The sequence below is a fragment of the Rhinopithecus bieti genome, unplaced genomic scaffold (assembly GCF_001698545.2).
Source record: "Rhinopithecus bieti isolate Rb0 unplaced genomic scaffold, ASM169854v2 scaffold_35166, whole genome shotgun sequence".
Classification (NCBI taxonomy): domain Eukaryota; kingdom Metazoa; phylum Chordata; class Mammalia; order Primates; family Cercopithecidae; genus Rhinopithecus; species Rhinopithecus bieti.
In genome coordinates this window covers 549,484-566,378 of record NW_016815254.1, presented here as the reverse complement: position 1 = coordinate 566,378, position 16,895 = coordinate 549,484, and the positions used below count along the sequence as shown (strand labels likewise).

At 40.9% G+C, this 16,895-nt stretch overlaps 1 protein-coding gene across 2 annotated transcripts in view; it reads left to right on the top strand.

Moving 5' to 3' along the window:
- The window catches only part of KCNH1 (potassium voltage-gated channel subfamily H member 1), a 450,237-nt gene that overhangs the window by 37,493 nt on the left and 395,849 nt on the right, over nucleotides 1-16,895 (top strand). For both annotated transcript variants that reach the window (XM_017853054.1, XM_017853052.1), the window contains exons 4-5: nucleotides 6,749-6,877; nucleotides 14,516-14,634. In XM_017853054.1, coding sequence (XP_017708543.1) covers nucleotides 6,749-6,877; nucleotides 14,516-14,634 — 248 coding nt within the window. The remainder of the gene's footprint in view (nucleotides 1-6,748; nucleotides 6,878-14,515; nucleotides 14,635-16,895) is intronic.

Sequence of the window (16,895 nt, the reverse complement as noted above, 5' to 3'; positions counted from 1 at the left end):
TTTTTTTTTTTTTAACCATTTAGAAGTGAACAAGTTTTGTGTCAATGTTTTCCTTTATGGTTCCGAGTTTTATATAATGCTTAGGAAGTTCTCCTTACCTAAACAATAAAATATGCCTCTGTTTTCCTTTTGGTACCTTTATAGTTGTGTTAAAATATTTAGAATGTCAAACCACTTGGAATTTATTTTTGTATATTGTGTGAAGCAACAATCTAACTTATTTTCCACATTGCTTATCCAGCTATCCCGTTACTATTTATTAAATAATCCAGCTCTTCCTTTCTGATTTGAAATGCCCTTTTCTTTATATGCTAAGGTCTCACACATATGTGGATTTGTTTCTGTCTTCTCTAGGAACCCTCAAGTAATTTATTAGCTATGTGAGTTTGACTAGGATACTTGCCTACTTGGATTCCCACATTTGAAATGGGAACAATATGATAGTAGCTATTCTACAGTATAGAGTCATTGTGAGAAGTAAACCACAATGTTTCAGAGTCTGACCCCATTGTAAGTACTCAGTGAATAGTATTTTTATTGTTTTTCTTTTGAGGCCTGTGCCAGTGACTCTTAATTACTGTAGTAGGCAGTCCCTGTTATTATTTTTCTTTCTAATAATTTCAAAGATTTCTTGGCCATGCATACACCTTAATTTTTCTGTTTGAATTGAATTTTAATTCATCAGAGTCAGAGAAAACAAATACAAAACATGATTGAAATTGCATTAGATATATATATATTAGAGGGAGAGGTTTGACGTCTTATAAAATGGAATCTTATCTACAAACAATTTAACTCTCTCCATTTATTTAGTTCTTGTTTTATGCTTATCATGCAATTTTAATTATGTTGAGGCTTAAGTATTGATTTTCCTAGTTTTGCCCTTGTTATATATGAGATTGACCGTCTTCCCTCAAAACAGGCAGAGGCAGCTTCAGAGTTTTGTTAAACACTTTGAAATACTTCCTGTTTTTAAGTCATTCAAACAGCCATGTGAAATGAGGTTGGGCATTTCCGTCTTATAGGTGAGAAATTTAAAAGGAAAGAAGAAAGGAAAGTGATAGTTTTGGGGCCAGGCATGGTGGCTCATGCCTGTAATCATAGCACTTTGGGAGGCTGAGGCGGGCAGATCACGTGAGGTCAGGAGTTCAAGACTAGCTTGGCCAACATGGCAAAACCCCATCTCTACTAAAAATACAGAAATTAGCCGGTGTGGTGGTGGGCACCTGTAATCCCAGCTACTCAGGAGGCTGAGGCAGGAGAATCGCTTGAACCCAGGAGGCGGAAGTTGCAGTAAGCCGAGATTGCGCCACTGCACTCCAGCCTAGGCAATAGAGTGAGACTCCATCTCAAAAAAAAAAAAAATAAATAAAAAAGAAAGAAAGTGATAGTTTTAGACACCTATGTATCAGACGTGGGTATTTTTACTTTATTTTAAGTAACTCTGTTATCCCCATTTTACAAATGAAGAGTCTGATGGTGAGAGAAGTTAAACTGATGCGGCCAAGGTTCCTAACAACTGAAGATAAAGGGCTCAAACTCAGGGCTTGGGACTCAGTAGTAGATGTTCTAATGGCCGGTGGCCATTACATTTCTCTGGTGCTGTCTCATCCTCTCTGTACTTGTAATTCATCTCCATAAAGTTGACCCCAGACCAATTGTCCTATTTCCCGGCGCAGGCTGCCATCCCCAAGTCTAGTTTCTGGACCTATTAGAGTGCAGCCCTTCCCAAAACCCAATCACAGTGGCTTGGTCTGTTCTATTGCTGTTGAATATGGTCTGTATGCCCAGATGCCTGATTACAGAGAGTACTTGGGAGGAAGTCCAGGGTAGAAAGAAGACTGATGGAGACCAAAAATTCTCTCATATATCTAAGCCTTGCTGTTTTGTTATCTGACTGCCAAGGCTGAGGAACCTCAAAGCCAGGTTAGGTGGTCAGGTTCATTACTACATGACCTAAGGGAGCTACATAAGGGATGAAAATCAGAGTGATCTAAAAAGGCTGACCTGGAACTGCCCTCCCATTGGACATCCTCATCTTGGAAAGAGCCTCCTTCCCAGCAGCAGCAGCAGCCTCTGCCATCAGTAGGGTTGTCAGGTGCTATGTTGTTCCTGGGTTTGTACATAGATCTTTCTTTAATAAAGGATTTAACATTGACACTTTATCCTTTTTGCAGTAGGACATCAAATCTTACTTTTCTCAGTTTTTCCATAGTAGGCACTTGGGTAAGGAGGCAGAAATTTAACTTTTTCCTGATTTTTTATGTATGTATATGAATATTTGCATTTATTGCCTGTCTAGCATCTTGATGGAATGGATTCTGCTGCAGAATTTGGGTTCTAGGAGAGACCCCTGTAGGCTGCTTGCTCCAAGTTCTGTCTGCAGGAAAGTCAATGTCTGAATGGAGCCAAAGGATTCCTGAATATCCTTGGAGGGTAGAAGGGAAACTGGCTTGAGTGGGGTCCAGGTTCCAGATGGTTCACGTTCACTTGAAGCAACTGTTTCACATGTTAAATCTTTAAGTTATATTTTATTAAATAAAAATCCTTTGCTGTTAAGTGGAAAAGGTTGAAATAGTGTTCCGTACCACCTAGGAGGGACTTACGTTCTCTTCTGAAAGAATTCCAGAAATGAAAATTTAAGCCCATTCTACTCGCTTTCCTAGACTGTTTGGGTAGTGATAATTTGGGACTGAAAACACTGGGTGTAGGATTTATTTTTTTAAATTTAGCATTCCTAGAGCATCTACCCCACCAAGGCTGTTGTGCAACTCCATGACGGCACTCCCTGGAGTGGAGTGATGCAATGGCTTCACGTGACCCTGTACATAATACTATATTGAATGCCAGGAAGTAGGGGTGCCAGGTGGTAAGACAGAGGAAGTAGATCAGGTCTCTCGCCCTTGGAGTGTATTATGATCTATTTAAAGAAACAGTCCTTAGCTGTTAAGCTTTGAGGGGGCCAGTACATAACACTTAACTTCCCTGTCCGTGATCGGAACCAATTGAGAGATAAAGGAATCAGGTCAATATAGCGGGGGTCCCAAGTCCCCAGGCCACAGACTGCTACCAGTCCGTGGCCTGTTAGGAACTGGGCCATATAGCAGGAGGTGAGCGGCAGCCGAGCGAGCATTACCACCTGAGCTCCACCTCCTATCAGATCAGCGGTGGCATTAGATTATCATAGAAGCGCAAACCCTATTGTGAACTGTGTATGTGAGGTTGCCTGCTCCTTATGAGAATCTAATGCCTGATGATCTGAGGTGGAACAGTTTAATCTTGAAATCATCCCCCCACCCTGGTCCATGGAAAAATTGTCTTCCATGAAACTGGTCCCTGGTGCCGAAAATGTTGGGGACTGCTGCAATAGAGGATAAGACATAACTTTTGTGACTAATGAAGCTGATCCTGGGGAATGTAGTTTATACCTGTGGGCAAGTGAATTTCTAAAAGTGAAACCTAGAATCAGACAGAGTTACCTGCAAGTCACAGGTAGTACTGGAGAACTGCAGGCTTTTCCTCTTACTAGCCATCCTTCCTGCCTTTTGCCTTTCCCCCTTTATAGGGTAGGGGAGCAAAGCAGAGAAGGGGCCAAGCTACACATATCCAGCTCTTGTCTCCCATATTACCAACCAACCCAGAAAAAAGGCCCAGAGTGTTACACTGCAAGATGTTCTTCCACAGAGAAACACCAGATCAGGAAAAAGGAGGTCCTTTCCCTTAAAAAGTCCCTATATTTAGCTCAAGATGAACGCTAAGGCAGTATGTCCTGATTGTATGAATTTTTGTTATAAGATATATATTTAGATACTGAAAAGGAATGGTCAGAGTAGTATGTGTTTAATTAGGGAACATGGCCGGGTGCAGTGGCTCACTCCTGTAATCCCAGCACTTTGGGAGGCTGAGGCAGGAGAATCACCTGAGGTCAGGAGTTTGAGACCAGCCTGGCCAACATGTGAAACCTCATCTCTACCAACAATATAAAAATTAGCCAGGTGTGGTGGCATGCACCTGTAGTCCCAGCTACCCAGGAGGCTGAGGCAGGGGAATCTCTTGAATCCAGGACGTGGAGGTTGCAGTGAGCCGTGATCGTGCAATTGTACTATGGCCTGGGTGACAGAGAGACACACTTTAAACAAATGGACCTGTTAAGTGGGGAGAGTTCATTCATGATAAGCTTGAACTGTGGACAAATGAAAAAGACCTCCCAATACAACTAATAAAATGGTTTTCATGATCTTGGAGATGTGGCTTAGTGTCATCCACGCCTGTAGTCATAAATGAAACATGAAGAATGAGCAAGTTACCAGGCATCAGGCCCAGCCCGTGCAGTGCAGTGATGGGCTGCAGGGCTGTAGCTGGGAGGGGAGGGTTCTGGAGATTCTAGGAGTAGGCATCATGAGTGGGTTCCTGTCACCTGATTTATTACTAATTGGGCAAATTAGTAATACATTTGTCAAATTAGTAATAAATCAGATGACAGGAACCCACACACAATGTGCTCCAGCCTGGGCAACAGAGAGACACAGTTTAAACAAATTCACCTATTAAGTGGGGAGTACTTAGTGGTATTTTCTGGTTTATCATCTGAAAAATGCTTAAATTTTTTTTTAGAGCAAAATTTTTTTTTTATTTGTGTTTTGCCTTAACAGAGAGGGTACAATTGAGAGCTGTGAGGATATAAGCGTAATTGCTGTGACACTTTGAGTTTTCTGTTGCGTAATTGAAAGTGGTTTTAAATCCTGCAGATTCTGAGAAAAAACTGGGAGGAATAGTAAGACATACTTCCAAAAACAGTGAACAATTCAAAGGTCATATTCTTAACTTTGAAATGCTATTTGTGATTTTTATATGGTAGAATTTTCTTTCAAAACACTTCTTAAGGTGACATTATAATCTGTTGGTATTTGCAGAACACCTAGAAACTGGCAGCTGAAAATTACACAAAGAGAATGGAAAGGTTAAAATTAACTATAGAGGAATACATAGATAATCAAGATTTAAGGAGAACACATTTCCATTGGATCTACTTGCTGCCAGTTTGTGCATTTCAGGATTATTACTACTGACATGTGAATAGGTGGTATAGTTAAATCTCTAAAGCAGTTGTTGTCAAGCTAGATTGGCTAACTAAACCTAATGTTAATCAGAGATGTCTGTCTGTCCCTGGTGTACAGTACAGAGTTTGATGTGATTGTGGACAGAGAAAGCCAGGTGACCTCTTGAGGATCTATTTTCATCTCCAAGATTCAGTGAGTTGTCTGCTCTCTATCTCACAAAATAATATATGTAAAATGCTGAGCACAGTGCTGGCTACATAGGAAACTATTACTTAGCATGGGGAAATAGCTACTTTATTTTGATTTGCAAATGGTTATAAAATAGTATGCTAAGTATTATGCCAGTAATGCAAAATTCAACAAATAGTTATTCAGTTCTTCTAGATGCTATTGTAGGAACCGGAATATAAGAACTAGGAAGAAAAGAACATAAGATTGCTTTGTGTCTCATTTAATTTTGTGTCATAGAATAAATTGGTGCTTCTTGCTGTGATGTCTTCTGTGGCTAGAAAATGTTTATTTATTTTCCTTAATTATTTTTGGGAAGCCAGCGAGTGACTATGCAGATATTTGACTGTTGATACCTGAGTGGGTACCCTCTCCAAAAAGCCAGTCAGAATAGCCCTGCCTACCTCCTTCTGTGAATTAAGACAGAGCTTAGGAAGAACTCATTTATCCTTCACTGAACCTCAGGAACAAGGATTGATATTGAAACACATTCATTGAGCTTCCTATGGCATTAATGTGATCGAAGCCCAAACCTGCTTGGAATCCTCCTTTTCTGGAGAGCTTTGTATGGGGGAATCATTGTGGTGTTCCTTTCCTTCTTCAATGGCTTGTCATTTACCATTGTATTGGATCTCTTAGATTTTTATTTTAAGGAGAGGGATGTAGAAATATAGTTTCTGGGCTGGACGCAGTGGCTCATGCCTGTAATCCCAGCACTGTGGGAGGCCAAGGTGTGCGGATCATTGGAGGTTGAGAGTTCGAGACCACCCTGGCCGCCTCTACTAAAAATACAAAAATTACCCGGGCGTGGTGGTGGGTGCCTGTAATCCCAGCTACCTCGGGAGGCTGAGGCGGGAGAATCACTTGAATCCGGGAGGCAGAGGTTACAGTGAGCCGAGACTGCACCATTGTACTCCAGCCTGGGAGTCTAAAAAAAAAAAAAAAAGAAATATAGTTTCTGGACCATGTGTGATTGGTCATATGAGTCAAACTGGTGGATTCCTAAACTGGATTTTGACCCTGGGATCCTTTAGCAATGGATGAAGTTTGAAATTTGAGTTGGCATGGTCTGCTGGTCATGGTTGGCAGGGCCTGTCTTGGCCCCTACTCTTTACTGTCTACTATGTGGTTTAAGGTAAGTCTTTAGGTCTTTGTACCTAAGTTTCTTCCATCAGATCAGGTGGGGTTTTCAACCTATTTCCTAATTGTTTTACAAGTTAAGAGATCTGCACTTAGAAAATTAGTTGAACAGGAGAAACCCCTTACTGAATAGTCACTGTGAAAGTTTTTATTCCAGCAAGAAAAAAAACTTATGGTGTAATGATAACCCAGGACTTGAAGGAATAAGACCATTTGAAAAATGAATTAATATTTGTACCTATTCATTCCCAAGTCTTTGCTTCCATAGCCCCTCAAATGAGAATGCAAATTACTGACCAATCTTTTGATATTCCTTTCAGGGACACCTGTGTGGTTCTTTGTGAAAATTGCTCCAATTCGAAACGAACAGGATAAAGTGGTTTTATTTCTTTGCACTTTCAGTGACATAACAGCTTTCAAACAGCCAATTGAGGATGATTCATGTAAAGGTTTGTAATTCTCACTTGTACAGATACATTTATGCCTTTTTTGTCTTTAGTGTGGCTCTCATTACAGAGAATTTGAGGTTGTCAAGGCAATCACTTTACAAACCTCAAGATTCTAACTTTAATTTGTATGGAGCAAAGCACTGTGTCATTCTGGAGTGTATCCAGGGAGGAGAAGGGGAGAAAAAAACACTTTGTTTAGGAAAGCATTTCAACCAATTTCATACCTTTAATAATTAACCCTTTCCGATATTAGTTAGGCAGAAGAAGATAGTTTGGCAACTCTAGTATCCTCAGAATCTTTTTAAGTTTTCACATAACAAATGTCAGTCATACAAATGGGGTTGTCTATGGCTACATTCATCTGCTTTATATATAAACTTTCTTAGATTTGACTGAATTCTAGCACTTCAAGATTGTTAAAGCAGACTTTAGCACATCTTTGCATCTGTGGTTGATTAAGTCTGTGACTGGTTAATTCATTTGGAACATGACATTAATGAAGCCAGGTCCTGAGTAACATTTCTATATGGGTCATTTAATTAGCTGTGTGATCACAGATTTTAGCACTCATCTCAGCCGTATCATATGCATGTATTGTTTGCATAACATAGGGGACCCAGGAAAGGAGATGGCTCAGGGTTTCTGCAACAACTGTATCCCTGAAGAGGTTCAGCTCATCAGGACATAAAAAAGATGGCATGTTAGTCCCAGAGGTTTTGGATTAGGGGGTGACATAGAACCTTTCACATCCCTCATTCATAGCTTACACTCAAGATAACCAAGAGGCTAGGAGTTTTTTCATGTTGCAGTGCTACCTGACTCTGTGGTTGATTTTTCAGCTCTGCTGGAGAACTCTGCTCCTTGTGGTTTTCTGAGATGTAGCAAAGAGGTGAGAGTGGAGTCCAGGGGAGAGTTAAACTGAGACATATTATTTTGATGTGACAAAATTTTGTTGTTAAATGAGCATTATAGGAGGAAATAAAAAGCATTATGTGGATGCTCTCTCAAGGGCTATGTCCTCTGAGGGTATTTAAAATCCTGACACATTTAGCCACTCACATTTATGGAGTTCCGAGCACAGTACTGTGAATACCAGTGCATCCTATTTTTTTAAAACTGTCTGATAGCTCACTAAATCAATTTCAGCTTGCCTTTTGGTTTTAAGACTGCAGCAGATGCAAAATCTCTCAGCCAGTGTTTCAGCCACCTGAAGTCTCCCTTTGCTTACAGAAACATGATTGCCCGATTTCTAGTTTCTAATTTGAAGATTTCTCAGTGCAGTAGCTATTTCATGGCAGTGGGTTCACTCATGATTAAGTATCATCTTGTTACCATATAGAAAGATCAGTTGCTTTTTTAACCTAATAAACTCAAAAGTAGTATTTTGAAGGCAATTGAATATTTTACATTTATTTTGCAATTTTCTCTTAAAATTTAAGACATGTGATTCGGTTGAATCAAAATTTTTTTTTTATTACCTCCGGAACATTCGTAGGTGATGTGCTGTTATTATTTAGTAGGAAAAGCATACCTAACAGAATGCTCCGTACCTGGCATGTAGGTGCCTGCATTTGATGCTAATGAAACCTAAAGAGGGATAAATCAGAGTGATGTAGTGAGACTTACTTAGGTTTATTTTCCAGGAATAAAATGCTCCACTTCATTTAACCTGCCTCAATGATGCATTTCTTTGTTGATAAGAGTTTTGGTATATACACATACATACTTACAGACACTCATGAGGACATACACACACATTTACTCTGTTTCTTCTTAGCTGAGGGGACCAGATATTAATTGTTTTTGTCAGTGAAATAAATAGGAGTAACTTCTGGCTTGATTCATAAAAATTTGACACACACACACACGTTAGCCCTCGATGTAGGAGTCCTGCTAGTAGACCACGCTAAATGTCTCCTCAAACACATGGCTTTATAAGCCTGTCAGTTTCAAATGCCATGGCAGATATGTTCAGACCTTCCCACTTGCCATGTCATTGTGCCCCTGGCCCACTGTGGTTTGGTGGTCTGCTTAGGACAAGTCAAACTTTATATTAGTGTGTTTATGATGGAAGCACATGATAATTCTCTAGGCCTTGTTATTTTAAGTCTATAAACTGCGATTTTTGCTACAGGGATCAAGTCTAGATCCTAGAAAATATGCTGCCATGTGGCTGGATTATTCTCCTGGCTTGACATTTCTTCTTGGATGTACTCTCAGCAGCTTCTTTCCGGGAGACCAGCTGGGTTTTCAGTACAGCACTTCAGTCACCATTAAGAGTCTTAAGAGTCTTGCTGACTTAGGCTTGTTTAGAATTCACTTTGGAGATGGAATGGAAATGTGGATAATCTAAAACCCCAGAAAAATCCCAGATAATTGCTCTTTGGCATAGCCCCATGGGATGTTTTCCTACCACCATATTAGCCTTTTAAATCAGTTATGTTCAAATTGTCTTTAAAATTACTTTGTTTTCTCAGATCATGTAGTACCTAATTTGGGGACTTGGGGCTGGGGTGGGTACATCCTGATAGTGATACAAGAAGCCAGTTTGTGCCCCCAATTTTCCCACAAGTCACCCACAAAGGGTCCAACACGTGGGATAATTGACAGTGGCCTATTTCAGGATCTGACACAAAGTAACTTCTCTTCTACCCAGAGCCTCAGGCAGAGGGGGTGGGTCCTGGAAATGCTTCCAGAGCCCCCTCTGTCATTTGGTGTACCAGTTCTCACCGTCCTTTTTATGAGCTAGGTAGGCCTCTGACTTCCTCATCTTCACTTTGCTCTCTGTCTTTTGACAGTAATTCTCTTACTCTCTGACAAATAGTGCCCACGGATGGCATGGAGCAGGGAATGAAAGTCAAGTTAGGTTTGCTGTTTGCTAACAGTTCTGGTGTGTGTGTGTGTGTGTGTGTGTGCTTAAAGGCTGAATGAGAGAGTAGGTAGGAATTCCTGCCTAAAATGAGAATCTGTGATGCTCTAGTGATTTCATTTGTTCCTTATCTCTTGCTTTTTCTTTTGTTATAGATAATTGGGAGTAGGCTGTGGGATATGTTTCTGTCACATTCTCTCTTCTGAGTCAGGAGGGTTGGGCAAATGAGTATAGAATTAGAGCGTAAAGCTCAGAATTTTCTCTTTTTACATTGCTCACCAAAGGATGAGTCAGTCCTCTTGTTTTCTCTATTATCCCACCAACTAATCTCATATTAAAGGAGCAAATTCATTTTCAAAGATTCACTTGTTTACTTCTAAATTCAGAGTTAAACTTGAGCCAAATGCAGACAACAAAAGGAATGTAAAACTTTGGAGTACGTTTCTGAGAGCCAGAGATTTAGAATACTGCAGGATGAAGGCTCTGGCAAACTGTTGTAACTGTTCACCCTTCTCCATGTATCTTCATGCTGGACATGGGAGAAATAGTAATAGACACAAGTCGCAGGCCCCACCCCTCTTCAATGTTAACATTTTATGTCTCTGCCATTAGGCTGATGGGAAAGTGACGATTTAGTGACTGCTGCTTAAAGAAGCCATTCTAGATTTTTGGTTCTTTGTACATTGGTAAGGAAAAGATTGTGGGAGGAGACTTGAGGACACTTAGGCAGTGGTCCACACTGACTCTCCATGCTGTACCCTGTATCCACTATTCTCTGCTGGATGTTTGGATTATGCTATCAACTCCTCTGAATTTCTGACCCTGTATCTCAGGACAAGGCTGTCCTCTGTCTTTTTTGGTACCCCTGGACTTACTCTCAGAGGAATTGGAATTCTAACTTATCCCAGCACCATCTCTTCTGGCCTGAAAAAGAAAGATTCAGGTTCACTGGTGGCTCAGCTAAGTTGACACCCACCAGCCATTGTTGGGTCAAGACAGGGTAAAAGCCATTTCTCCATTCCTGAGAATGAAGAAAAGACCCAGTAAATACCTTTTAGCTGATTGCTATATTGTGTACTGTTATAGTATATTGTGTACTATATTGTGTATTGTGTTTCCTTTCCTTTTGTCTTTTTTTTCTCTATACTCTTCCTCTTCTGCTCCTGCCCACTTCCGCTCTCATTTTCCTGATTATGTATGGTTTCAATTTTCTCATGGCATCCACAGCTCTGCTATGCCTAACTTGCTGGTGACATTTGTGATGGAACTGGAAGAATCCTGGGCCAGGGGTTTCTTCATTTGAGCTCTATTCAGTGTTGAACTTACAAGTGGGATATAATTGGAGGAGTGGGTGCAGAAATGCCTGGCAAAAGAGAGGCACAGAAATACCCCCTAAAACTGAAGAGAGTTTGTGAAATGGGCTGCCTATCCTTTGGGACCTTATATCTATTGCAAACCCAGACAGAAGTAGGGTGATGAGAGAAAAAAAATTTGTTCTTTATTTGTCCAGTACACCTATTGTATTCACCTGTTCGGTGCCTGGCCTCATGCTAGGTGCAGGACACAAGGAAATGCCTGCGATAGAGCCTCTGAGTCTATCTGGGAGAAGGCATAGGCAGGTAAGCAAATAAAACAGTAAAGCACAGTCAATGATCTAATATATGCCTGCCTAAAGCCAGTTGGGGTTCAATACAGGGAGCAAGTAAGCCTGCTAGGGGTAGGCCAGTATCCTTCCTTGAAGGACGACAATGAATCATGTGGAAAGTGACTGTCTGACTTCCCCTGAGCAAGACCATTTTGAGCTAAGTTCGGTTTGGGTTGTCCCCTCCCATTTGGCCTTTTGGACAATAGGAGTTTCACTTTCTCCAGAAATGATTCTTCTGATGGGTCTGCTGTAAGGGACATTGTTGGTCCAAATTGTATGTATTATCTTCCACCAAATTGGTTTGCTCTTCATATGCTTTTAATCTCATTGAATAGCTGTCACCCCAGTTGTTACCCAAATCAGAAACTCAGGAGCCACCTAGGTTGCTTTTTCTTTTCCTCTATAGCTATTTTTCTCAGAGTCCTGACTCTGTAGCTGCCCTCAAGTCTCCCCTTGACCCCTGGCCCAGGCCGCAGCATTGGTCCAGGCCCACATGGTCTCTTGCCTGTTGTCCTGACATACCTTCTATCTGTCTTTTATTTTTTTTCCAGCCCACTATCCACTTTGTTGTTCTGTTCATTTAAAATGCAAATTGGCATGTGTATCTCCCTCCTCACCACATTTAAAGTCCTTCAGTGGCTCTCGGTGGGTTTCAGGATGAAGTTCAAGGTTCTTAACTTACCTTGTAGGTTTTTACTGTCCAGGTTCTTCTTGGTTTGGCCCCTACCAACCTCTTTAGCATCATCTCAGGACATGCCTGGCATCCCCCTCCCACTTATAAGCCATGGCCCTTCATCCAACCATTCAGAATGTCTTGTTCTTCACTGACATATTACCCTGTTTTATAATTTTCTGCCTTTGTAGGTGCTGTTCCTTCTGTGTGGGATGTCTTTCTTTCCTTAAGTCTACCTAATTCCTACTCATTGTTTAAAACTTTGCTCTAGTGCCATATCCTTCAGGAAACCTGCTTTGTCTCCCCAGCCTGGATTAGGTATATGCCTTCTTTTGACAGTCTTGGCCATAGCATTCTGTACTCATCCCTGTCATAGAACTTAGTTCACTATGTCATGATTTCTTAATTGTCAGTCTTCCCTGCTAGAGTGTGTGCTCTCTGAGGCCAGAATCTGTGTCTTATTCATGTTAGTATCTCTAGTATCTAGTACCACGCCTGGTACCTAGTAATTATGTTTATAGAATTAACACATGAGTGAATGAATCTATTTTTTCATCTGGCAAGGCATGATTGCCATTATAAAGTATCTATAGCGCAGGAAAGAAAATAATGGGTTTGGGAACTTGGGAGAAAATTTATTTCCTTCCTTCCTGCCCATCCTGGGTAGAAGTGTGATGCAAATTTCACGCTGTTCATTCATTTCCTTTTCAACACCCACTCACCTTCCCATGCCCTTGCTCAGCCAGCCGAGAGCCCACTCTTTTAAGAACCCACTCTTGCAAAGAGAATCAGGGCTAGGCCAGAGAGTGAGGGGCTATCCTGAGTCTAGGGAAATGCCCAGAGGTCCAGGGATATTCCTTTTTATTCTTTTATGTTATATCAGGTGATGAACCAAGGGGTTTGGGGCACCTGCTCTGCCAGCTCCCTCTCATCACTGTTCTCACAGTATATAGATCACGCTGGTGGTGGTAGTAGGGTGGATGCAGAGCCCTTGCTGATGTTTACATACACAACTGACTGAAAAATAAACTCTCTGCTCTTCTCGAAAAGCTTTTTGGAATCCAGTTTCAGCTTTACTTTAAGCTAAAGTAGAGCCTTCCTCTGAAAGTGACTTTTAAAAAAATCTTAGTTCATAGTTCCCATAGCACATTCATTGACACTGGGGGAGATGTCAAAGACCCCTACAGAGTCCATGCTGTCCCCTCCTGTTAACATTAGTGGGATACCCCGCACACCCACAGTCAAACCACTATGTGTATCTTTTCAAGCCAATCCCAGCAGTTCCACATTTCTGCTTCGTGGCATCAGGGTGGATGAAAGCACTACTGGCTTTTTATTGAAGCCTGGCACTTCTGGAATGAGATAAAAAAGAGCTGATTTGCTCTTCTTACTATATTGACAAAAATTTATCCAGTTTATGATTCTCAAAGGTTGTATAGAAAAATAAAATATGGACATTCTTCTGCTTAACTCCATTGTCCTCTGGATTCTGTCTTGGAAAGTTGCTCCAGGGTAAAATTTGGCAGATGAGATTTCTACTGGAAGGTGCTGAATGCTTCTAAACTCTAAAGGATATAAAAAAATAAAATCACCTAGTCCTGCTTTTAGCTGTAATGTAAAAATAGTTGCATGCTCTGTTTATTTGCTATATATCCCACGTCTGGGTTTTTGGAGCTCCCAAAACCCAAGCCTGGTCTTCAGAATCCTGACAGGACTTCAAGCGTCTCATGGGGCAACTGCATGGTCATAACCTTGATACAGATGGGTTGTTGAGTGTTGAAATGGACAATTGTCTTTGGGGGCCTTTAAAAGGTGTCAAGATCATTCAGACATCTTCGATTCTCAGTAAAGACCTGTCACCAACCATCTTTCTCCCATCCTAAAGCAGACTAAAATCTGCCACTGCTTTTCCCCCACCTCCTCAGGGGTTGAAATCATTTCTTACTCCTCTGGCCTTGGATTAGGTAATGCATAGAATGGCCATTGAACTAGCTTGTCCGTTTAAAACCCAGAACCAGGTGTTTCTGCAAGATCAGCTAGCCTGGGGATTGGAAACAGCCTGAGCCAAGTTACCAAATCAGAGAACCATCTCAATTACCTGGTATTATCTGGTGAAGAAGGCTTGGGCCAGAGTGGAGAGATGTTCTAGACTCTCATTGTCCAGGCACTCTGTGTCTTAGTCTCCCTATATGTAAAATGGTACTAAAACCTGCTCTACCAGCTTCACAAACTATGATTAGGATGAAGTGAAAGTGCTGGGGAAAAGCAAATTGCAACACACAAGGTGCTTTTCTGAGCAGTGGGTCTTGCTTGCAGGGATGCAGAGTGACTGTTGGGAGCTTAGGAGGGCATTGGGGGTGTCTGTTTCTGACAGTGTAACTTCTAATGTGAATGTCTGTGCACCTTTGGGATGTGGTTGACCCTGTCTTTTCACTCTTCCACTTGCTTCAGGCTGGGGGAAGTTTGCTCGGCTGACAAGAGCACTGACAAGCAGCAGGGGTGTCCTGCAGCAGCTGGCTCCAAGCGTGCAAAAAGGCGAGAATGTGCACAAGCACTCCCGCCTGGCAGAGGTAAGAGCAAGGGGTTAGCTCATCTTGAGCCTTACTTTTAGGGGGTGCATGGGCTGAGGCAATGGCACAAAACTAGGTGCTATCATGGAGAGGACCTTCAGGACCCCCAGACACCTGTCTTGGCTGGGCTTACACAGCACAATGTGTGACACTGGGTAAGTGACCTAACTCCTTTGAGCTTTATACTTTCCCATGTGCAAAAGCAGGCTGGAAAAGCTCTGTTTCAGCTTGCTTGAGATTAAAAGTGTCAGATCACTTTTTTGAGGAGCTAGAAGTGCTTCGTGTACAGGAAGGAGTTTTTAAACAATTTTGTTATTAGAGCAATACATACCATTATAGGCAAAGAAGATACAGGAAGTGAAAAGAAGAAAATAAAAATTACCTGCAATCTCAACAACCACATGGCATTTTACATTTTTTTGGTGTGTGCATTTAACTTGTTTCTTTGTAGATATCCTATTTCCTAAATGCTAAGAAATTCATTTTTTCACGTTACTGTTTATGAAGTTGAGACACATCTAGCAATAGTGTGTACATTAAATGTGATTGTGTTGCCTTTTCTTCACTTTATATAATCATGAGCATTTTTACATGTTAATAAATATACTTAAAATTATTATTATTTTGGTAATCTTTGTAGTAAGGAAAATTTGGCATTCTTCTTTTTGCTGGAGCGAGAGGCTAGGAAGCCTTGACAAGGTATCTTATTAGGTTTCATGCACCCAACTTATCATTATCTGCCTTTGATGGTGCCTGGTCTTTATTTTTATTTTATTTCATTAAAAAATTTTTTTAACTTCTTTTTATTATACTTTAAGTTCTAGAGTACATGTGCACAACGTGCAGGTGTATTACATAGGTATACATGTGCCATGTTGGTTTGCTGCACCCATTAACTCATCATTTACATTAGGTATTTCTCCTAATGCTATCTCTCCCCCTGTCCCCCATCCCACGACAGGCCCCAGGGTGTGATGTTCCCTGCCCTGTGTCCAATTGTTCTCATTGTTCAATTCCCACCTATGAGTGAGAACATGTGGTGTTTGGTTTTCTCAGTAAAGACCTGTCACCAACCGTCTTCCTCCCATCCTAAAGCAGACATTGTGATAGTTTGCTCAGAATGATGGTTTCCAGCTGCATCCATGTCCCTGCAAAGGACATGAACTCATCCTTTCTATGGCTGCATAGTAATCCACGGTGTATATGTGCCACATCTTCTTAATCCAGTCTATCATTGGTGAACATTTGGGTTGGTTCCTAGTCTCTGCTATTGTGAATAGTGCTGTAATAAACATACATGTGCATGTGTCTTTATAGTAGAATGATTTATAATCCTTTGGGTATATACCCAGTAATGGGATTGTTGGGTCAAATGGTATTTCTAGTTCTAGATCCTTGAGGAATTGCCACACTGTCTTCCACAATGGTTGAACTAGTTTGCACTCACACCAACAGTGTAGAAGCTTTCCTATTTCTCCACATCCTCTCCAGCATCTGTTTTTTCCTTACTTTTTAATGATTGCCATTCTAACTGGTGTGAGATGGTATCTCATTGTGATTTTGGGATTTGTATTTCTCTGATGACCAGTGATGGTGAGCATTTTTTTTCATGTATATGTTGGCTGCGTAAATATCTTCATTTGAGAAGTGTCTGTTCATATCCTTCACCCACTTTTGATGGGGTTTTGTTTTTTTCTTGTAAATTTGTGTAAGTTCTTTGTAGATTCTAGATATTAGTCCTTTGTCAGATGGGTAGATTGCAAAATTTTCTCCCATTCTGTAGGTTGCCTGTTCACTCTGATGGTAGTTTCTTTTGCTGTGCAGAAGCTCTTTAGTTTAATTAGATCCCATTTGTCTATTTTGTTGCCATTGGTTGTGGTGTTTTAGTCATAAAGTCCTTGCCCATGCCTATGTCCTGAATGGAATTGCCTAGGTTTTTTTCTAGGGTTTTTATGGTTTTAGGTCTCACATTTAAGTTCTTAATTCATCTTGAATTAATTTTTATATAAGGTGTAAGGAAGGGGTTCAGTTTCAGCTTTCTACATACAGCTAGCCAGTTTCCCCAGCACCATTTATTAAATAGGGAATCCTTTCCCCATTTCTTGTTTTTGTCAGGTTTGTCAAAGATCAGATGGTTGTAGATGTGTAGTGTTATTTCTAAGGACTGTGTTCTGTTCCATTGGTCTATATCTCTGTTTTGGTACCAGTACCATGCTGTTTTGGTTACTGTAGCCTTGTAGTATAGTTTGAAGTCAGGTAGC